Raw genomic sequence first — 21,542 nt, 5'->3', positions numbered from 1 at the left:
TTGTTATCAGCTCCAAACGTGGCTGGCTCTGCACGTTCGGTTCTCATCCAGTCTCAGACGCCAGAAGTAGCACCAAGCCCCCAGGGCAGCACCCACTCAAGCACACATGAGCCTGCGTTACCTGAAGCTGTACCCAACAATGTCGATGGCTTCAATTGGCAAGAAGAAGACGTCAACGTCGATGGGCTGACCGATGGCATGGCCGCCCTGTCAGTCGAGCCTACTGGTGTAGGTTATTTGGGTCAGTTGCTTTACTCGAAGAGCAGAACGCGTGACTGAAACCATCTAGGCTCGACTTCTGGGGTCGTTTTCCTTCGATGTCTGCTTGACTGGGCCGGCTTTCTGCACCAGTCTGTTCCCCGGCCCCAACAGAGTGTGGCGACACCATCCGCTTCCTTTCGAAACGTATTGGCATCATCGCACATCTCGCATGCAGCTCTCACAACACAGCTGTCGTCGAGCTTGATTGATGCCTACTTTGCCAACTACCACGTAGTCTATCCATTCGTTCACGAAGCAACATTCCGAGCGCAGTACCATGAAGTCGTCCCACGGCCCTCAAAGAAGTCGTGGAACATGCTTTCTCATGCGATCATAGCACTTGGTGCGTGGTCGTTGAACAACGATCAAATTGGACTGGAAGACTACCTGTACCGTCGGGCGTTGACCTTGGGTCAGGAAGAGTCTGTGTTTGAAGCTGCCAGCCTGACCTCTGTACAAGCACTCATACTTCTGAGCAACCTTAGCCAGAAGCGCAATAGCCCAAACACAGGATGGAATTTGTTGGGCCTCGGCGTTCGCACAGCGCTGAGTCTAGCCCTCCACAGAGAACTTCCTCACTGGAACATCACCCTGATCGAGCGCGAGACGAGACGTAGAGTATGGTGGGGTCTCTACATCTTCGACAGTGGAGCTTCGACGACATTCGGTCGCGCTATCATGTTGCCTGACCAAGAGACTATGGATGTTCATCCCGTGCTGAACATTCATGACGAGGTATGGCCATCCAGTGAAGTTTGTATAGTCCTTGCGAAACTGACCCATGCTAGTCACTTACACCACAAACTATAACGCTACCCACTGAGGTTGACGAACCGACTATATACTCCTCTCTCAGAGTGCAGAGTAGTTTTCACCTACAGACGAACCACATCTCAAACAAACTACTAGCCGAACCCGGGCTCTCTGCGGAGGCCGCGCTCGCTTTGAACGCTTCCATGGATGCTTGGACACACACAGTTCCGACATATTTCCAGCTTTCGCATGCGCCCAGATCGACGGCTCCATGGTACTCATTCGCCCGCTCTCGGCTGTGGTGGAGGTTCTGGAATCTCAAGATTATCATCTTCCGACAGATATTGTTGCGCCGAGCCATCTCCGAGCGAGGTCAGATCCCAGACCAAGCCATGCAGTCAAGCCAAGAGGACTGTAAGCGAATTTGTCTTGAAGCCGCGCATTCTACAGTGGTTTCGATACATCAGTATGCAAAACAGGACTTGAATAGACTTGAGGGCTGGTACGCGACGTAAGTACTTGAATTGGACCGCAAATGAACACATGTGCTAATGTATTTACAGGTATTTCCTTTTCCACGCGGCACTAGTAATAACTCTTTGCATCATCAGCTTCCCACGCGCTGAAGAGACTGCAATCTGGTACGACGATGTTCGCTTGGCCCGAACCACTTTCCGCGAACGGCTTGTTGGGGATTCGCTGTCAGCACGCTGCGTGGCCATCCTTGACCAAGTGGTGTCTGACGGCGAGTTGGACTCCGGTACACTGCAGGACCTGGAGCTGGACAAAGATGCCTTGAGTACATTTCCATGGTCCGTTGAGTCCAATGAGTTATTCAACTCTTTCGATTGGGATTTTACTACGTCCGGTTTCTAACCCCGGGCGCAATCTTAATGGCACGATTCCTCAATTCTCGATGATGACATCCGGCTTTACCATCATGGATCGTATCAGTTCGCCGTTGGGAATGTCATTCTCCTCTGCTCGAGCGATTGCAGCTGACATCGACGTCTCGATGCCAGCAGCAAGGTGACGTTGTGCTAACCTACCACGAACTGTGTCCACAGGCGCGTCGACAAACCATCTGCAGGGTGTCAGTACCAACCCGCCAGGCGATAATATGACTATGACCAACCTCTCATCACACATCTCTGCAATCTGATCCCATGGGTCTTGTTTCAAAAGCGTGTAGTTGCCTTCAACAATAACAAGTCGAGTACGAGAAGAGATCTTGATAGCGTCTTGCACGGGGTCCTTGACAGCATGGTCGAAGCCAGGTGCAGGAATACAGATGTCGGCTTCGCCATCCTTGGTGACGGGAGCTTCTTTGAGTGTCTTGACAAGCGTCACACACGCCTTCGCATCAAATGTAAACGGCGCCCCACGCCTTTTGAACGCTACTTCGGCATCATCGAAAGTCGACAGGATTTCTCGAGTGTAGTGGAAGCCGTCCTAGTGGTCGTCAGAGATGTGTCATCACGGGTTTCGGTTGGCTCCTACCATCGGTACAACAGCAACATCTTTGATGCCTCGTGCAGCAAGCTCGGAGACGAGCGCATCAGACACCGTTGACTTTCCCGCGCCTGGCACGCCCGCAAGAGCAACAAGCATGCGATGACCGGGATTGGTCGCTTGGCGAGACAGAAGGTTTTCCGTGCGCTTGGCCACATCGAGTATGGATGCACGCAAGGCGTCCACCTTTGATTCGGCTGGCATCATTGGCTACCCTGGAATAGCAGACACGAAATTCTTAATGAGATGCGAAAATGTATAAGATGTTTTGGGTAAAAAGACTGGCATGAGGTCAGCAGTGTTACAGCACTGCATGCGACGAGCTATGATCTAAAGATCACGTTGGCGTTGTGGAGTTCGTCGGGCGACAGCTGTCCGAACATAAGTCATGTTGGAGCCCCAGTTCCCACAACTGAATCAGGCAACTTTACCATGCGGGGATCCCCGCATGGCACTTACGACTACCGGCGTAGACGCATGGAGAATCGTGGAGTCGGACGACAGTGCTCCGAAGGTGTCAAATCCCAGCTGCGATCGTGAAGTTCTCACGCGATCGGCAAAGGTATATAAGTACGCGACACTACCACCACTAGGCTACCTACTCATAGCTGATTTCAACCATCGGAGCCATCATTGGCATGTCCAAAAAGAAGACGACCAGCATGTCTTCAATTCAGGATGTTACCGCCGCCGGAGCTGCGCCAAAGATTGGCGTCTACAAGGAGCTGAGACAAAACCCATATCTCCTTGGGCTATCCGCCGTAAGTTGGTATCGAGCCTAACTTATCTCAGTTTCAGCTAACATGCGTAGTTCGCCTCGCTGGGCGGTTTCCTCTTCGGTTATGATCAAGGTGTCGTCTCTGGGGTGCTGACGATGGAGTCCTTCGCGGCATCCTTCCCGAGAATCTCTACAGACAGCTCCTTCAAGGGCTGGTTTGTCTCGACATTGCTACTCGCTGCTTGGTTCGGTTCTCTCGTCAACGGCCCAGTAGCCGATCGCTTTGGTCGCAAAGGATCTATTATCATAGCTGTCGTCATCTTCACCATTGGCTCTGCGCTTCAAGCTGGCGCGATCAACATTCCGATGGCTTTTGCAGGTACGGAATATCTGGCGACATATGAGTCCAATCCAGGCTGACAATACACACAGGCCGCGCAATCGCTGGTTTCGCCGTTGGTATGTTAACGATGATTGTACCAATGTACATGAGTGAGGTCTCAACTGCCGGCATCAGAGGCACTCTGGTCGTTCTCCAACAGCTTTCCATCACACTCGGTATCCTTGTCTCCTACTGGCTCGAGTTCGGTACCCAGTACATTGGAGGCGTACGCTGCGCGCCCGACATCCCGTATACTGGTGGCACTGCAGCAGAGCCTACCTTCGACCCACGAAACGACGTTGGCCCGAACGGCTGCACCGGTCAGAGCGATGCTGCGTGGCGCGTTCCTTTTGCGCTCCAGATATTCCCCGGTCTTGTTCTCGGTATCGGTATGCTGTTCTTCCCCGAATCACCTCGCTACTACTGCATGCGCGACAACGAGGATGCTGGTGTGAGAGCGCTCGCCCGAGTTCGTCGCACCTCTCCAGATGATGAGTCTCTGCAAAAGGAGTATCTTTCCATCAAAGCCGAAGTCATGTTTGAAGAACAATACAACCGCGAGAAATTTCCGGGCAAGTCTGGGGTTTCGCTGTACCTTTCCGGTTACTCAACGCTTTTTTCGACCTGGCCATCTTTCAAGCGTACTGCTATCGGTTGCTGTGTCATGTTCTTCCAACAGTTCATCGGATGTAATGCGATCATCTACTACGCGCCGACAATCTTTGGTCAGCTAGGCCTCAGTGGTAAGACGACTGGTCTGCTCGCAACAGGTGTTTATGGAATAGGTATGTGATCTGCTGTCAGACGCCACGAAATTTGATTACTAACTCGACCCTCTAGTCAACACATTGTCTACTCTTCCTGCGCTCTTCCTCATCGACAAGATCGGCCGCCGCCCTCTCCTCCTCTGCGGTGCCGCCGGTACTTGCATCTCCCTCTTGATTGTCGGTGGTGTCATTGGCGGTTACGGATCTACTCTCAAAGATCACCCCGCAGCTGGTTGGACCGGTATCGCATTCATCTACATCTACGACGTCAACTTCTCGTACTCTTGGGCACCGATCGGTTGGGTCCTACCCTCGGAGATTTACAACATCGGTAACCGCTCAAAAGCCATGTCTCTGACCACCTCATCGACATGGATGTGCAACTTCATTATCGGTCTTGTCACGCCCGATATGCTGGAAACCATTGGTTTCGGTACATACATCTTCTTTGCTGCTTTCGCTCTGATCGCATTTGTGTTCACGTGGTTCCTGATACCCGAGACCAGGGGCAAGAGCCTGGAAGAGATGGACGCTGTGTTCGGTGACAGCACTGCACACGAGGAGAAGACGAGGCTGTACAACATTGCGCAGAGTCTGGGACTGGAAGAGGCTGAGGCTGCGGCATTCGATGAGAAGCCCATGAAGGCGCTGCAGACCGAGGTGACGAACGTATAAGAATAGTCTACATAGATGGCGGCAGTACATCAGATATCCGTTAACTATAACAGATGATGTAGACAATCATGACAAATCTTCCCATTCACGACAAAAGACAGAAGCTAAACACCGTGAAGCGTACGTTAACACTAGGTCTCCTTGTTTGCTCAATATTATCCTGACGTAGGCTGCAGGCCTGTTCATTTTCTTCTTTATTGATCTGCTGTCCAATCCCTCATCTATAACTATCGTCCAACTGGTCAAGCGTGGTCATATCATGCTGGTTGAGAATCCTGCATTGACTCGTCTTCATCTTCATCATCATAATAATCACTTTCCTCATACTCGTCATCCCCAAAGTCATCCTCTTCATCCTCAGAGTTGTCTTCAGAATCAGCCATCCATCCCGTCATCCGTACCTTCTTGCGTTCGTTACAAATTTGAGCTCGGCATTCCGGACAGAGATTGGAGTTCGGGGAAGAGCCATTCATCCATTTCTTGATGCAAGCGAAGTGGAGGTAGTGATCACAAGCGCTTATTTTGACACCCAATAGGCCGTGAGGCTCAAGACACACAACGCAGAGCTGGTCTTGAGGGATGTCTAGATCCCATTTTGCATGCTCTAGTGGCTGTATGCAAGGTCCGTATGCCTCTAAATAAGCCTTGCCGTAGACGTTGCGTAGGGTGTTCGTGTCGAGGTTGTTTTCATCTTCGGTGTCGTCGGCAGTGTTTTGTCCGTTGTCGCTTTGCGCGCTCTGTGCGTTTTCTGCTGATGACGCCCCAGCCGATGCAGCTACTGGCCCGTGTGGCTTTGCGAACCAAAACGCGTGTATCTCCTCGCTTTCGTAGGAGTCGTTGCCAATAGTTTGCGCCTGAGCCATATTTCGTGGAACGCCTCCGAACTCGCCCTTTCTAATGCCATCTGCTGACAGCGAAGAAGCGGCTTCGGGTATCTCTTTCCATGTTCGGAATTGTAGGCCTCCATCCCTCCACAGCCCTCTTAGCAGAGCCCTCATATTCACAGTCTGCGATTTCGACTGGATCGAGGCCCTGGCAAACTGGTTTATCATTCCTTGGTACATGCGGTCTACAATGGGCTTTTCTATGCTCAAGGCAAAAGCCTCAAGCCACAGATCATACCAGATATCCCTGAACTTGATTTCTTTCAATGCGACTCTCGTATGGTAAGGGAGCGCCTTGATTTGATCTCCGCGAAGTGATGGAGTTGCTTGAACTATATCTTTGAAGCGGGCGCGTGCCTCTACAAAGCCGCCGAGATAGGTCGCGTACGATGGATATAAACATGGGTTTCTTTCCCAGATTGCGACTACGTTGAGTGTGATGTCCATTACGATATCGAGCAGGCTTGCTATAGATGCTTCGTCGCAACGGGACCACATGGTGAAAAGACGGAGCGCGGGTTGGATGGCTGTCATAGTTTGGCAGTACTCCTCCTCTCCCCGGTAGTCATGACTATCGTTGTATTTTGGTTGAGGCGTAAGAAGTTGCTGAAGCGCCGTCCTCGCCCCGGCGTGATAAGCCACTCCATCCGGTAGTCGTATCAGTGCGCACTCGACAAGCCACCTGACACCGCGAGTTACTGTCGTGTATCCTTCACCTTTGTCCCAAAGTACTTCTCCCGACATCAAGTCCGTCTGATCGGTGTACTCATCCACAACGTGCGAATACTGTCCTCGGTAGAAGATACCAGGCAGGACTCGTCTTACGGATTGCCTAGTTTGAAACTGCGGTGCTTCCGGGTCCACGAGTTCCGGTATTGTAGCGCACACATCGTCGTATCGTTGAGGGGTGGGTGTGTACACAAGGCAGTACTCATCGGCTTCGCGTTGACTGAGTATACCTGCGAAGAATCGAATGATGAGCTGGGATCCATAGGGTGCGTCTAGGAACCTCTCGATGGCGTTGGACAGTTCAGGAATATAGCGCGGTTCAGGCTCGCGATCATCGAGTTCGCAGTCTCTGTCGGCTTCCTGCATCGGCGCGGTCTTGACGGGAACGGACATGGATTTTCGGCGTCTGAGTGCGGCTGGGAAGGAGGGCAGGAGCAAAGACTGTTTTTACCGCCGAAAGCTTGGACGTAGCAAACACTCATCCGACTAACAATGACAGTGAAAGCGTTTCGATCCTCTTCTCATCACGTAACACCACGGTAGCAAAGAAGTATATGGCGAACCCCCACAGGAGGTATATGTTTGTACACTAAATGCTAGCAATACAACGCCGCCGCCGAAGAAAGTAAGAGCGCAGTAATGCGACTAACAGGTACAAGGCTACTTGTGATACACGAGCAAGAAAAACCAAAAAGCGAGCGCTATGTCAGAGCAATCAAGAGGGGTATTAGAGACAGTAGCGAAGATATAAACCAGCCACCACCAGGGCTCCTATAAGGATACATATTCCGCGCAGCGAGCGAGCGAATGATGCAGGCCGGAAGAAAACAGAGATGTAAAATGGGGGATGACAAGCAGAGGTATAAAGAAGCGAACAAGAAAGTAGAACCCCAGCCCAAGACCAAAGTTCTCCCAAGATTTCGTTCCACATAATGCGTCCCACAATCCCCAGAACGCCGGTTGAGGATAAGAGGAAACAAGCCCCTAGGGTATACTGAAAAAGCAAATGATGTAACTCACAACGAGCGAGCGTCTAGAATCTCGACCCCGCCCTCAAACTCCCGTTTGCGCTTGTGCTGCGCGCGGTGCTAGCACCACTTCCAGCTCGCTTCATGCGCTTCTCCATCAGCCCGTTGAGCAAACGGTCTAGTTCGCCACTCAGTCCTTGCATGGTCTTTGTCTCCTCGGAGAGATAGTCCTTCATCAGTGGATGATCGCGACCAACAGGTACAACACCCGTAGTGTCGTTGATAACGACGAGCATATCACGGATCTCGCTGCCGTCATCGAGGTAAGCGCGGAGTGAGGCGTCGGACCATGCAGGAAGCATTGTGCTTTCCGAGGATACGGGCGGCGAAGGTTCGCGATCCTTGGTAGGGATTGGTGCTGGTCGTGAAGGTGGAGGACCGGCCGGTTCAGATGCATGATGCGTGGGTGAGGAAGTGTTGTCAGACCTGAAAGTCGAAATCGTATTGTTCTCCGGAATGGTTTTCATAGGGCTGTCGTCAGGCGTAGGCGTCGAAATGGGGGAGCTGGTCTCCTGACTTGAGCTATCGGTAGACAGGCCCGGAGTGTGGTGGGATTCAGGCTCTCTTTCTCTGTCGGCAGCACTCTCCTTCTGTGAAGGTTGTGCGTCCGCTGCGGAGACGTGTACTGGAGACTCAGAAAGGCGTCCAGCAGACTCGGACTTCCCAACCTCGCCTGGCTTATCCTGAGCATCAGGATCCGCGAAAGGATCGCTGCTTTCATCTGAATCGAAATCATCCAACTGCACGCGCTGCTTCGCCTTGGTGACCTTCTCGCGCTTGACCTCTCCTTCTTGTGGTGACTTCATCATGCTACTGAATGGGTTTCTTGAACCTGTAGGCGCGGATGTTGAGTCTGGCGACATGGTCTGTTCTTCTACAGAAGGCCCGTTTGCCTGATCCTGTTCGGGCGGAACTAAACGCATGGTCGACGTAGATTGTTGCGCGGCGGACTGATCGTCCGGTCCATCCGACATGACATCTGGCTCGGCGCTCAACTCAGTCGGACTCTCGGTTTTCAAGATACCCTTTGTCTTTTGCGGTGAATCGTCTCGGTTACGTTGACTTCGATGCACCTTGGGCTTGCTCAATTGTCTCAGCGGTGCTGGAGCTGTTGCTTGTTCAGCTGATGGTCGTTCTGCGAGTTCATCCGATGGTTTCGATTGCGGCGAGCTGCGATCCATTTCCTCCGGCTTCTCGATGTCGCTGTCCACAGAGTCTTGTGCGCCCTTGCCTTTACGATCCTTGCGCTTGAAAAGCCCACTGAGCATGCCTGACTTCTTCTCCTTCTTCTTTTTGTCGTCCTTGACCTTGTCCGCGAACCCATTCTTCTCCAAACTTTCGAGGCTGGGGCCGCGCTCGCGGGAGCCTGTAGTCGATGTACTGGAGTCGTCGCGGAGCAGGTTGGGAGTGAGGGTGATTTTGCGTGTCTCGGTGTTTTCGTCTTTGAAGAAGGAGTCTGTGTTGCGGAGCGTGCCATTTCGAGAGACTTTGGGGTCCAAAGGTCGATCGACCGCATCTTCGCTACCCCTTTCACGGTCTTCGCTTCGTTTGGCAGATTCCTCGCTTGAGCCCCGTGCTTCACCATCAGCCTGGCCATCCTTCTTCGCGCCGTTAACCTTGAGAGGTTGTACTTCGAGGTTTTCTTCCTGTGTGGAATCGCCATCTTGTGTTGCTACCTGCTGCTGTTGCATTTGCTTTGGCTCTGGGCCACCGAAAAGCTCACCTTCGCCCTCATCAGATGAGTAGTCGTAGTCCGAGGCTTCGACGTAGGTAGGAGGAGCGAATTGTACGGTCTTAGCATTCCTTCGCCGCATAGCCTTCTTGAGCGGGTTCTTGGATTTCTCGGCAGTGTCACCAAGCATCGTTGCGGAGAGGTCTATATTTCTGTGCTTGTTGAGGCGGGCCAGACGTTCTGTCGGTGTCTCGATGTGTTCGGCGGGCAGGTAACCTGTAGATTGAGTCAGCAAAAGCTTCAAATTGGTGACGGATGCCTACCGATGCTGTTGTCCTTGACTACTCGCACTAGCCACCAGTAGCTGTTACTGTCGTCAAGTAACACCATCGTGTCACCTTTCGTTGCATTTGCCTGACCCTCCACGGTCGCGACAAAGGTGTGCAGAGCGTAAACGAATTCGAAGTCGATATCCTCTGTTTCTCGTAAGCATTCGCCTCCCCATCCTGAGTCGATAAATCTGGAATCATCAGAGAAAGAGACGTCGTTGGATGCATCATCGTTGTCTTGGTCCATGTCCTCATTCCAGGAGTCGGCGTCGCTGTCGGTGGTCCAAGAGCCCTCCTCGTCTTCGGAGTGACCATCGTCGGGGGAAGGGGTGCTGCTCGTCCCTCGAGGTGGACCTGGGCCGGGTTCTTGGAACGGATCGTCCGGCGTGTCCAGAAGTGCGCGGTTGATCGGTTTCAACATGCTTTTGACCTGCTCCTCGTCCAGTTCAGAGATTAGTGATGCCTGTGAGTCTTCTCTCATCTCGATACGGCGTTCGACGGCCTTGAGTTGTCTCGTCCTCGGGCTCATACCGACCTCAATCCGTATGGTGTCGCTGTCGTCCGGTGCGTTGGTGGCCCTTGTCCAGGAATACTCACCACGATGATGCTCCGCTGACTGATTTTCCGTGGGTATAGGGAATCGAAAAGAAATGGGAATCGATGTAGGTCGATTCCTTGACATAGGAGAAGTGTCGGACGCTGGGACACTGAGTGGTCTTCGAGCGTTGGCGACAGAAATAGGAAAATGAATGGGCGTGTTCGTAAACGGGGAGGAAGAAGCGACCGTTGAGAGGAACGGCGAAGACTGCGGAGTCGTAAACTCTTGTCTTGCCGACCAGGTCGTGGGGGAACAAGGTAAAGAATACCCACCATCGTCTATCGAGGGCGAACTCGAAATCTTGTCCATCATATCGTCGTCCATGTCCTCCTCGACGTCGGCGTCCTGCATGTCGCCATCATCACCGTCGTTGGACGTTCCACCATTCAGCCTGACAGCCTGCTCGTCTTGCTGTGAGCCCTTGTTTCCATTGATAACAGTGCGGTCGTCATCTGAGCCGGGATCGTCTCGTAGCGTGTTGCCAGCATCGCTCCATGCATCGTGCAGACGCGCTTCCTCTGAGGTGCGCTCCTGCTCTACATGCCGTATCGCAGCCTGCTGGTGAGGCGCTGCTGGGCCAATACCGAGCGGCGCAGGGTGTTGGGGCTGCTGGGAGTGGTCTTGGGCGGTGGGCGATGATTTGTCCTGCAGGTCGATGGTGTCTACGCACTTTAGTTAGCCTGCGCACCTCAATTGCGCACTCTCTACGGTCTCCGTACCTGCTCTGATGATGTGCGGTCGCGTCATCCTAGCTCATTCCTCTCTGCGCGTGCAACGGTTGGGGATCTTCGTTCGGAGGAATGGCTAGGTGAGATGAGGCGCAATCGGTGGCTGGGTCGACTGGCGCAGGGTCACCGTAGCGCGACTCCAGTTGCCGTGGAAATACAACAATACAAAGAGCAAAGAATCGCGGACGTGGGTCGATGAGGGCGTTACAGGTGTCGCATGCGTTATCTGGGCGTGTTTCGAGGAAGGAGCGGCTGAGGGTCGGGCGAGGGTGAAGCGGAGGCAGATCCGTTGGGGGACATGCGAGTCTCTGACGCGGCAGCGAGGGCGAGACGGCGGCACAGCGAGACAGCAAGAGGGCGAAGGGATGGCGATGAATGCGTCGCTGCTGACAGTGAGGGGCACGTCGTGGGCGGTGCAGTGGTGAAAGTAACGTCGTATGGCACGAGAGTGAACTGTTTCGGGGTCGCGCCTTCCCGAAGTTGTGCCCTGTCTAGGTCAACTTGAAACACCTCACTTCTAGTTCCTGCGCTAGCCTGTTCCTGGTCATCCCCATCGCAAAAAGGAGATGCGGCTCGGTCCTTCTATATCACCGCTTTAATGACCGCATCTGCAGCCAACTCCTATCTGATTGCCCGTCTTGTCCTGAACGCATGATGCGTTCGCGGAGTCGTTTCCGCATGGGCGATGTTATGTGGGGATCCCGGCTGCAACAACAAGCCGCCAAACACTAACTTGGAACAATGCCAAACGTCATTGACTCTGGCAGCTTGCGACAGCAGCACTACGCCATGTCGCACAAACTGTCTCAAGTTCACGAGTTCTAGAAACATGTTTAGATAGCGCAGGACAAGGTTCTTCCTGTCTTCTTGCGAACGCCGAATGGCTTGGTAGTCCCTACGTATCTATGGGAGGCTTGGCAGCGCAGTGTACTTCGAATGGCGCTACTACATGGACTATCACGACTAGATGTTTGTTCTGCGAATGTTGCAGATAGCGTAGTATGGTGTACACCTTGGAAGCCACTATGTGAACCAGTGATAATCAGCATGTTCAAACTCTTCAGCACTGGCCGAACATATATGTACCGCATTCGCATTAATCGATATCAATTGCTGGACTCATGAGCTTCTGCGTATCATGTCTATCGAGACGTCTCCAACCATCCCACTGGAGCTCAGCATATCATCTACTCAACTTCACCAAACGTCCGTAATCAAATTCCATCGTCCGAAACCTTTTCGAAATATGAAGAGTTCTTCCAGCCACAGACGCGCATGTTGACGAATTTCTCAATGTCTTCGTCGGAAACCTGTTCCTTCCCCGCAAGTTCATCCAGCATCCATGCCAGGACCATCAGGTCCTCTGGATCCAACCACCCCTTGAAACGTGATAAGCTATTTTTCTCCCCTTCGAGACTGTACTTAAACCCGTCGTCCGTGTTATCTATCAATGCTGATCCGACTACTACGTATCTGTGATCATCCAATTCTCTGAGTATCAACCCGTAGCTACCATGCGAAAAAGGAAGTCGTTCGTCAACCACGCACCAATCACCCACTTTAGTGTCAGCATGTGCGCGCACCGTGATTCGTGAGCCTATTCGTATTAAAACAAAGCGTCCGTTCTGCACTTGCTCTACATGTCATGAGTGTAGATTGCTCTGAATTCGGCCGTCGGCATACTCGTAGATTCGATTACCTTCCACAATATGTATGCCCCTGGACTTCCTTTGAACTTTGGCAATATCGGAGTCATGATTGTCTTGTAATCGAAGGTCCGTTTGAGGTGCTGCGCTCGAACGTAACGCAATGGCGTCACGTAAAGATGCTAGTCCCAATGTGATATCGAAGAGTTTTAATAACAGAGAACACTGATATGTAAGGAGTTGATAGATTTCGTCAGAAGCCCAAGAGCTGAGAACGTGTTTAGCGACATTGAAGTTATCCTTGGTGTAATCCGGGGTTGGTCCCTGTCCATCTGGCCACCTTACGAGGGACAGAATACCGTATAGATTGTCTCGAGCGTCCACGCAATTGAAGCACTCAAGCATCTGCAAAACCTCACCCAGACTCGGCTTTCGTGCTGATGCACTGAGTCGTAAACAGCCCCGATGGGCCACTGTATCAAAGAAACCCGCCCAAAGCGATTGCCAGGAATTCTTCGAGGGTCTGTCATCCAGAACACACCTCTGCAAAAACCATCTCTGGTACTTTCTTTTTGACCACAAATACATCGTATCGTGACGGTTGATCCAGTATTCAATCAGTGAATCCAATGCTCGGAAATGCTCGCCTGGCAGCACGTCCACCCCACAACAATAGGACACTTTGGTGGCTAGATGCAGCTCTTGTAAGACCCAGACGCGTGTGAAATAAGGCCTCTTCATGAATGCTATGAACGCTTCACTCGTTCTCAATCGTTCCGATGTACGCATAGTAAAGAGACACTGCAGTTGTCGTCGCACATGCCTGGACATTGGATTGTTCCAGGAGTGATCCGTGCCGATCGTATTATACCCGACGAGCGATCGGCCCCATAGGTAAACTTTCTCGAGATAAAGTCGCTGCGAATCTATAGTTGCCATTAGGTACTCACTGTCATTGGCATGTGGCCCAACACACGCGAGAACGTGCTTCGCTCCCGAGTAGATCTTGCCCATAATGCCGACTTGGTGATTCCTCTCCTGTATACTCGTCTGCGCAATACAGATGGCATCAACCCAATAATACTGACAGGCCTTCGTTACAAAGGCTTGTTGAAGGACGTATTCGCAGTTCCGACGTACAGCCAGCGGCTTGCCGTTGACAGTAATTTTGGTCATGTCAGCTGGGTCGCCCCAGGTATACGATATCGCGTAGTAGGACGGTGCATCGTCGATTGGCCATGAGGATATTTCGCATTCGACGTGCTGGCCAAAGTCGCCGCGCAGGATGTGTAGTAGGCGGAAATGTGTAGCGGAGTCGGGAAGTGGGTCGTGCTCGAACGCGGAAGATGGGGTTTCGCTGGTCATGCTCGCGCGTAGTTGGGAAGCTGCGAAGCTTCGGGGAAGGTGCGCGACGTGCGCGACTTTGATGTACGGAATAGCGTTTGATGAAGATGTTCTGTGTTCTTGGTTCTGGTCTATTGTAAAGATGGGATGGACGGACAACCGTCGGAAGGCTGAGATGCTGCCTGCCCATCAACTCAACCAGGCTGAGCTGATCCCCTGCCGCAGTCAGCCATGCGGAGGTTGTGCGGCAGCGTCTCGCGCCTCGCACCCTCAACCTCCAACATCATGCTTACGTTCTACATGTTTCCCTTCACGGACTAGGTAATACAACGAACTTTCGTTCTGATCGACATGTCCGCCACGGCTTCTCGCTTCGATTGCGCTGTACTGTACGAGGTGCCGACGAGCTCCAATCTGTCGTTGCATACATGAACGACTTTGCCATCGTGAGAGATCAATCGCATGCATCAGGTTCAAGGTGTAAAAAAGACAATGACGGTGCGCAGCTCAATTCGTGCATGAAGAAAGAATGCTTGGTCTGCACGATCACACCTGAACAAGCGGATCGCGCGGAGATTTGTTCTCACGGAATTTCTTCGGCTTATGGACTCCATATCGGTATTACGCAGCGACGAAACCTTCGCACTTCGAGGTCAGCTATATCCTTTAGAGAGCGTTTTCGTTGTTTCATTCTCTGCGTGCTTTACACACGTCATAAACCCGCTCAAAACTCCCTTCCAATTCCCACCCAGCCCTATCCGTACTAAACGGCCCACGTTTGTGGATCTTTCCGGGCCGATGGACAGAAGCTAGTCCTCGTACAGCCCTTGCGTGCCCCTTTCCGGACAGTGCACATCGGCCCGTGTACCTCATCTAGCTTTGAAGTCTTCCAGAAGACCACTTTTGTTAATTTTAGAACACGACCGTCATCTTCGGTCTTCAGGCTTGAATGTCAATGGACAGAACCGTTGAAACTTCGTGTGGGTATCCTTGTAAACACGATGTTCAGGCTGTATTACTGAGTAGCGCGAGCGCAGGTACTAATATATACCTCCGTCATGCCGCCTACTACTTCCTCCTTCAAGTCAAGAGCATCTCATCTCTTGATACTCACAACACCGTCTCACCATCCTTCACCATGGTGGCCCAAATGAAGAAGCTCCTGGCCGTCGCTACCACCGTCTCGGCATCCGTTCTTGAGTTGCCCGTCGTCATCGACAACAGCTATGCCAGCGTCAAATTCGAAATCGGAACACCCCCGAAGGAACACCGGTTGTTGTTCGACACCGGGTCATCAACGCTATTCGTCGTGAACACCGACTGCACCGAGGAATCTTGCCCAGACGGCAGGGTCACGTCCTACGTTCGAGAGAAATACAACGCATCTGCCTCATCAACGTCAGTCGACCTCAACATCCCCGCGGCGATTCCATACCTCGGCGGCGATGTTGCCGGCGATACTATCCAGGACGTTTTCAGCACTCTAGACGGTAGCGTAGAGTGGAACCAGACATTCCTGTCTGCCAACCAGAGCAGCTGGCGTTTCATCACTGCTGATGGTTTCCTCGGCCTGGGTTTCTCTTCCATCGCGGAAAAGAACACGTCGACCCTGGTCGAGACATTGTTGTGGGACGGAAAACTGGACGCATCGCGTTTCAGTCTATTCTACGGGACGAACTTTGAGGACGCGGGTAACGGTACGCAAGATGGTGTGCTAACCGTCGGCGGCAGCCATGAGGACAAGTACGTTGATGGCGAGGTGGTCTCCACGCCCTTGAGGAAAGAGGATCCATACCAGCTCTGGAGGGCGCCACTAAGGAGCATCAACGTACTCGTTGCGGAGAACGTATCGGAAACAAACGCAACCATTGAGATACACAACGGCCACCTTCCCACCACTGCCGTGTCGGACGGCGGTGAACCAGACGCCAACGTAACATGGTCAATCTACCAAGGTGGAGCGGTTTTCGATACTGGATCTGGACGTGTCTCCTTCCCGAGCGACATCATCGACGCCATGTACTTCAACCTTGGCTGGAATTACACTAAGCTCACCAACCACGGCGAAGAGATCATGGAGTGTAAGCACCTGAACGCTTCGTGGGCCATCACTTTGACACTTGGCGAGGGCGCCCGAGAGGACGATGTCTCATTCACCCTTCGAGGCGACGAGTTCCTCTTGCCAGGCCACCAATGCATGCCGCCATTTGACAGCAGCGAGAGCGAAGGTTTCGCGTTGATCGGCGCTCCGTTCCTGCGAAGACATTACTCCGTCTTCGACTTTGGTGCTGACAAGGTCGAGGACTACCAGCCGACCATTGGTTTCGGAAGGTTGAAGAAGGAGTACGATTTCATGTACTTGTGATCACGGGTCATGCAACTTTGTTCTGTTCTTTGTAAATATACGTAGTTTGCTGCAAGATGGAATCCAGATGCGCTCGCGCAACAACATATATCAAGATGTGCCAGCTTTCCTGTCTACTTCCTTTATCTCCAGATGGGGTCGCCCAGTACCTCTCGCAACTCGCATGTGCAACGTGAGAACTTTTGAATCGGGTTTGATCTTTTCAATCTTTTGCATTCTAGCGTCGCCCATTGTATCGAAGTAGCGGAGCTCTTCAAGATTATCGCGGTAATGCTTGTGGAACTTCTTCTGTATGCTGATCCACTGGTCTCCGACTACTACCGTAGCCGACCAATGACCGTTCCTGAAGAAGAACACGAATGCGAATATGGGATACGCATCCTTCTTGAACTCCATGTAGCCTATGATGGCGCCCGTGTGTGTTGCATGCAGCCACTTTGCAGCCGGATCCCATATGCCACGAGGTTCGACTCGACTGACATGCACTCCGGCGGGCTTCTCTACCCGCATGACCTTTTCCATGATCGTCGAAGCTTGCGGACCCGTCAACGACTTGACCGCAGTAAATTCAGTGTAGGTCACTTCCGTCTTGACCCTAGGGCACTCTTGAGGCAGCGCGCGAACGAACAGGTCCGGCCCGACTCTCCTGAGGTAAATTCCAACCGGTCTGCCGACCGCGCCCAGCGAATGTTTCACTGGTAGTATAGCAAGTCCAGTATCGTGATCCCAGGCGAGTCCCAGTTTCAGTCGGATGCCACGGTTTGTCATGTAAAAGTCTCGTGGTTTGACAGCCGGTTCCGGGGTGATTGATCGCATTTGTCGGAAACAGCTTGGAGAAGGAGCAAGGAGACCTGATAGCTTGTGATACGAGAAGGCATCATTCCAAAGGAAGAGCGAGTCATCGGCAGTTTCGCTGAGTATGTGTTCCTGCAACCGGATGAACGCTTTTGACCCCTCTCCGTAGAGCATTGCCATGTTGATGTCGAATATTCCCATGAGACTATAGGCAATGTCTTCTTCCCTAGTAGTCTTGCGCGTAGACGCCCAAGAAAACCTCTGAGCAACAGGCACTTCGCTTAGCTCCATCTGGTGTTTAAGAATGTCGTCCGGAATGCCTGTGATTTCCGTGATCTGATCCGCTAAGCTCGCCTTGGTCCCCGTAAACTCCCAATTTTGATCGAAGAAGACGACGTTCTTCGGCGCAATGAGCTCTTGGAGCGTCCAGCCACGACAGAACCATTTTGATGACTTGAAAGAATATGCGGTTTGAGTGATGTCGAACAGGTAGGCGAAGCACACCGAAGCTTCTTTGTAGTACCTGAACATGGAGTTGATTGCCTCGCTGAGCTCTGCGCTGCTGGATTTGTTGATGCAGCACGTATCACACCATGCATACGAGAGTTTGTATCGCGACGAAGAAGCCATCTTACACGTCTCCACAATCTTCTTGTACCCAGGCTTCGAGAGTGTTGCTTCTGGACGGTCTTGCGGCGGCACTAGCATCTCCTCGTAGGTCACTTCGTCTTTAGTGAGACCCCACACGTGTGATAGGATGGCATATCGCTGATCAGGGTCTGCATGGTCCCGAACATGGAGCGCCAGCGTCGTAGTGTCGATAAAGATCATGATTGAGTGAATATGAAGAGTAAGATGCGTTCGAAGATTCAGAGTACTGACGACTTCCCAAGCATTCTTGGGGGCGGGAGGCGAGTTGATCGGATTTCGACCCCGCCGCAAGAGGTGCGGCTGAGGCTACATCTGTCCTCTAGCGTCTCGCGATATGCATCATGCCGTGTGTGTCAGCTGATGTCAGCGGCACAGATTATCGAGGAATTGCAATGCATATTCCTTGTCGTGTACATTCCAGTGGTCGCAGCATCTGCAAAGTACGGTCCACGGGTGGGAGGCGGGTATCGAAAGCGCTAAGCTCAATAGAACTAGCTTGGGTTCTAGTAGCGTCCACGGGTTGAGCAAGACCTCGGGAGCCTTGGAGACGCATACATCACAAATATGCTCTCATACGATGATTGCGTGGCGCTGATTACAGTGAGGGATCTTTTATTCCTAGGTAACTCGGAAAGGGTTACAAGTCGATGCACCAGATTTAACCACTACTCGCAACCTTGCCCTCCTTGCCTTCCCAGGCTTGCTTCTTCCCGCCTTTGACATTCAGCTTATTCCTCTGTTTCTCCCTCTCATCCATATCGATATTAATGTTAAAGTGCTGGCCTCTGATCTTCTCGTAGAACCTACCCGCAGTAATACCATTCATAGGTTCAAGCCACTTGCCAGTGACCTCAGTTTCGAAGGAATCAGAGTTGATGATGAGAGGTTCGTGGGCGCGAAGAACGAAAACGATCGAGAAGCGGTACTTTTTGTCGTCCGTCGAGGGGGTGTTTGGCGAAGGTTCCGGAGACCCGTAAGCTACCACTCGATGACCACCAGCTGGGTATCTACCATTAGAAAGTCTTTCGAGTTGCCGTCCAGCGAGCATAGTAGCACCCTTCCTCCCAGAATTTTCAACTACTTTCTCGACCTCGAACCAGTTGGCTCCATCCCAAACTTCCAAGCCAGGCACATCACCAACAACCACGCTTAGCAGTCCCAGATCAGCATGCGGTTCAGCCACAACCTTCGCCTCCCACCCCTCATATCTAAACAATCGCAGCATCGTCGCCGTCTTTTCCTTATCGGAAGCTTGCAATGCACCACAGGGTCCAACAAACTGTCTCAGCCCTTCGTCTCCGCCATCTGGTAGCCCAAGGGACGTCGAGATTCTACCCAACGTATTCGAGCAATGCTGTCCAATGAGGTCCCAATACCTCTTTGCAGGCCCTCTCAAGACTTCTGGACAGTACTCTAGAGTTCGCAAAGTGATGAACTCCTTTTCTCCGGGGATTTTGGACCAGCCTTCTTCAGACTTGAGCTTGTGCTTCCATCGCTGCTTTTCCCTATCGGGCTGATTGAAGAAAGCCTGGCTTGCTGCGAAGAGCTGTTCGTATGCGGCCTGCAGAGGGTGAGGCCCAGGCGCTGGGGCTTGATGCTCGTGATTTGTCGCTTCAGATTGGGATGGTGATGATTCAGGGAAAGTGACGGTCGTCCAGCCGAGAGCTGACAGGGTCTGTTGATGTTCTGGTAGGACTAAGGGTAGTGGCGCGGGCTTTAGTGGCAGGCGCGTCTCTTGCAAGATCTCCCGCGACGGTTGCGCATCAGCCTTTTTGTTGCTTGTCCCTTTCTTGGACCGAAATTTGGAGATGATGTTTGAGATGGAGAAGTGATGTTCTGATGACCTTGAGGGTAGTGTGGCGGCCATCTCTTCGAAGAACCAGGATGTGGACACACGAGACGCGAAAGAGGAATTCTAGGGGAGTGAGTATTTGCAGAAGAATAGGAAAAGGGCTGCGATTATGACTACGGGTATGGCACGGATATATCGAAGTTACGATGTGGAATGGTCTGATGACGTTTCCCGAACCGCACGAGCTAAGCCACAATTACACAGCCCCACCCGCGACCATAAGCTCACGGACTATCGCGAACAAGGCGTGCCGGTGAACACAACGCGCAAGACCAAACTTAATAGGGAACTCAGTGGTAACCGATAGTTGTAGAGAAGATGCAGCGTTCTGGACATAACATTGCTTAAACCATGTCTATAGGCTTGGTCTATTCTTGTTCTTCTCCCAAAGCTCCCTCTCCCTCTGTACAAACCAATCGTGCAGGATGGGCTTGATTTTGACAACGCCTTCGTCTGTCTCGCATCCAAACTCCATTTCCGGCTTCCATGTGCCTCCCTCGGCACTGATCTTCATGCTGGTCATGTTCTCCAATCGACACATTGCGAGACCTACTTGCCCAATGCCTGCAATGAATTTGCCTGTCGCACGACCTCTCTTGGTTTTGCCATCTTCATCTAGCTGTTTGATGTCTGTACCATGGTCTGGAAGGGCTGCGGATGCGGCAGGTTTGTCAATGTGAATGGGCAAGACGCGCTTCCGTACGATGCCGGTGTGCTTCGTGCGGATGGTAAGCTCCTGGCCAACGTAACAACCTTTCTTGAAGTCTATACCATGCCAGAGATCAATATTGCACTCCATTGGTAACGCACTCTCTCTTGGTATCTCCTGCGGTCCTTCGGGTATGCCGTTCCTGTAGCGTTGAAGGTGATATTCTCGGATATCCACTGGCTCCACCCCCTCTATTATTGTCGCTACGTCGGGACTTACGAGGTAGCGATGCATGCCTGGTGCACGCGGATCGCTCATCGCAGTGATGACATTGCCGGTATTGGCATTCTCGATCTCAGGGCCCCAAGCCGCCCACACGCGCATTTGGTCCGGTTCTACCTCCTCGATCTGCACCTTGCTCCGAAGCTTGTGTCTCTTCAGATGCTTCCTTAGAGACTCCATCTCGCTCTCATCTACCTCAATATAGCATGCCCAATGCTCCTTGCCCTCTAGTAATTTTGGCCACACCCAGACAAAGACATCCCACAATACGCGGCCGCGCGCATCTAGAAAGGCCGCGTAGAAGGGCGATTGACGGCTCGAATCGACATTGTTCGTTATCAGCCCCTGTAGGAACTTGACGGTATCTGGCCCAGAGAGGGAGATGAGGCGGCGATGCGGGAGCGGTGCACAGCCTGAGCTGGCAGCTTGCGAAGAGGAGCTCGTTATCGAGTATTGGCGCTTTTCGAATCGTCCGCGAGCATTTTCATTATGCAGCGGTGAGATGATAAATCGATCGCGACGGTACGGAAATGATATCGGCCGCGTGGGGATTTTGCCGTTTGAAGATGACGCGGTGCTGAAGGTTCGGTACGTATCGACGGCCGGTCTGCGTAGGGAGCGCACATTTGTTCGGCAAGCGTCGCATATGTATTTGGGCGTCCGTAGCGGTGCGCTCAGTGAAGAGGTCGCCATGGCAGTTGTGAGGGTGTTTAGTGAGGTGCGTGAGGGCTTGATCACCTGGGCAGAGCTCGAGATGCCTCGGCAATTACGGAGTTACGGCTAGAGCGAGATGTGACAAATTGATGTCATCGAATATGCTAGATCTGGGCCTTCAGGCCAAATGTACTACAAAAACGCTGGGAACGCCTAATCTATCAAACAACAGGTTGGGGATAACGCTAACTTCATGAAAAGTGTTGTT

At 52.3% G+C, this 21,542-nt stretch overlaps 10 protein-coding genes across 10 annotated transcripts; 3 read left to right on the top strand and 7 right to left on the bottom strand.

Moving 5' to 3' along the window:
• Positions 1-576: 576 nt before the first annotated feature.
• On the top strand, positions 577-1,890 carry J4E85_003323 (uncharacterized protein; the record flags this gene model as incomplete). Its single annotated transcript, XM_051467591.1, has 3 exons — positions 577-996; positions 1,050-1,525; positions 1,578-1,890. The coding sequence occupies 3 exons, from the start codon at positions 577-579 to the stop codon at positions 1,888-1,890; spliced, it is 1,209 nt and encodes a 402-aa protein (XP_051328750.1).
• Positions 1,891-1,920: 30 nt separating this feature from the next.
• Positions 1,921-2,730, bottom strand: J4E85_003322 (uncharacterized protein; the record flags this gene model as incomplete). The annotated part of the gene is made up of 3 exons (XM_051467590.1): positions 1,921-2,098; positions 2,150-2,466; positions 2,515-2,730. 3 exons carry the CDS (start codon positions 2,728-2,730, stop codon positions 1,921-1,923), a joined length of 711 nt encoding a protein of 236 aa, XP_051328749.1.
• A 434-nt stretch (positions 2,731-3,164) lies between these two features.
• Positions 3,165-5,068, top strand: J4E85_003321 (uncharacterized protein; the record flags this gene model as incomplete). Its single annotated transcript, XM_051467589.1, has 4 exons — positions 3,165-3,287; positions 3,338-3,623; positions 3,677-4,411; positions 4,467-5,068. The coding sequence occupies 4 exons, from the start codon at positions 3,165-3,167 to the stop codon at positions 5,066-5,068; spliced, it is 1,746 nt and encodes a 581-aa protein (XP_051328748.1).
• A 257-nt stretch (positions 5,069-5,325) lies between these two features.
• J4E85_003320 (uncharacterized protein) lies at positions 5,326-7,047 on the bottom strand (the record flags this gene model as incomplete). The annotated part of the gene is made up of 1 exon (XM_051467588.1): positions 5,326-7,047. One exon carries the CDS (start codon positions 7,045-7,047, stop codon positions 5,326-5,328), a length of 1,722 nt encoding a protein of 573 aa, XP_051328747.1.
• Positions 7,048-7,714: 667 nt separating this feature from the next.
• Positions 7,715-11,055, bottom strand: J4E85_003319 (uncharacterized protein; the record flags this gene model as incomplete). The annotated part of the gene is given in 5 exon segments (XM_051467587.1): positions 7,715-9,657; positions 9,705-10,288; positions 10,308-10,515; positions 10,581-10,970; positions 11,028-11,055. 5 exon segments carry the CDS (start codon positions 11,053-11,055, stop codon positions 7,715-7,717), a joined length of 3,153 nt encoding a protein of 1,050 aa, XP_051328746.1.
• A 2,384-nt stretch (positions 11,056-13,439) lies between these two features.
• J4E85_003318 (uncharacterized protein) lies at positions 13,440-14,047 on the bottom strand (the record flags this gene model as incomplete). The annotated part of the gene is made up of 2 exons (XM_051467586.1): positions 13,440-13,483; positions 13,633-14,047. 2 exons carry the CDS (start codon positions 14,045-14,047, stop codon positions 13,440-13,442), a joined length of 459 nt encoding a protein of 152 aa, XP_051328745.1.
• A 1,117-nt stretch (positions 14,048-15,164) lies between these two features.
• J4E85_003317 (uncharacterized protein) lies at positions 15,165-16,391 on the top strand (the record flags this gene model as incomplete). The annotated part of the gene is made up of 1 exon (XM_051467585.1): positions 15,165-16,391. One exon carries the CDS (start codon positions 15,165-15,167, stop codon positions 16,389-16,391), a length of 1,227 nt encoding a protein of 408 aa, XP_051328744.1.
• Positions 16,392-16,481: 90 nt separating this feature from the next.
• Positions 16,482-18,017, bottom strand: J4E85_003316 (uncharacterized protein; the record flags this gene model as incomplete). The annotated part of the gene is made up of 1 exon (XM_051467584.1): positions 16,482-18,017. The coding sequence occupies one exon, from the start codon at positions 18,015-18,017 to the stop codon at positions 16,482-16,484; it is 1,536 nt and encodes a 511-aa protein (XP_051328743.1).
• Positions 18,018-18,495: 478 nt separating this feature from the next.
• Positions 18,496-19,704, bottom strand: J4E85_003315 (uncharacterized protein; the record flags this gene model as incomplete). The annotated part of the gene is made up of 1 exon (XM_051467583.1): positions 18,496-19,704. The coding sequence occupies one exon, from the start codon at positions 19,702-19,704 to the stop codon at positions 18,496-18,498; it is 1,209 nt and encodes a 402-aa protein (XP_051328742.1).
• Positions 19,705-20,044: 340 nt separating this feature from the next.
• J4E85_003314 (uncharacterized protein) lies at positions 20,045-21,313 on the bottom strand (the record flags this gene model as incomplete). The annotated part of the gene is made up of 1 exon (XM_051467582.1): positions 20,045-21,313. The coding sequence occupies one exon, from the start codon at positions 21,311-21,313 to the stop codon at positions 20,045-20,047; it is 1,269 nt and encodes a 422-aa protein (XP_051328741.1).
• Positions 21,314-21,542: the final 229 nt, after the last annotated feature.

Source organism: Alternaria conjuncta, assembly GCF_024043145.1.
Source record: "Alternaria conjuncta strain BMP 0040 chromosome Unknown scaffold_4, whole genome shotgun sequence".
Taxonomy (NCBI): Eukaryota; Fungi; Ascomycota; class Dothideomycetes; order Pleosporales; family Pleosporaceae; genus Alternaria; species Alternaria conjuncta.
This window is presented reverse-complemented; position numbering and strand designations above follow the sequence as displayed.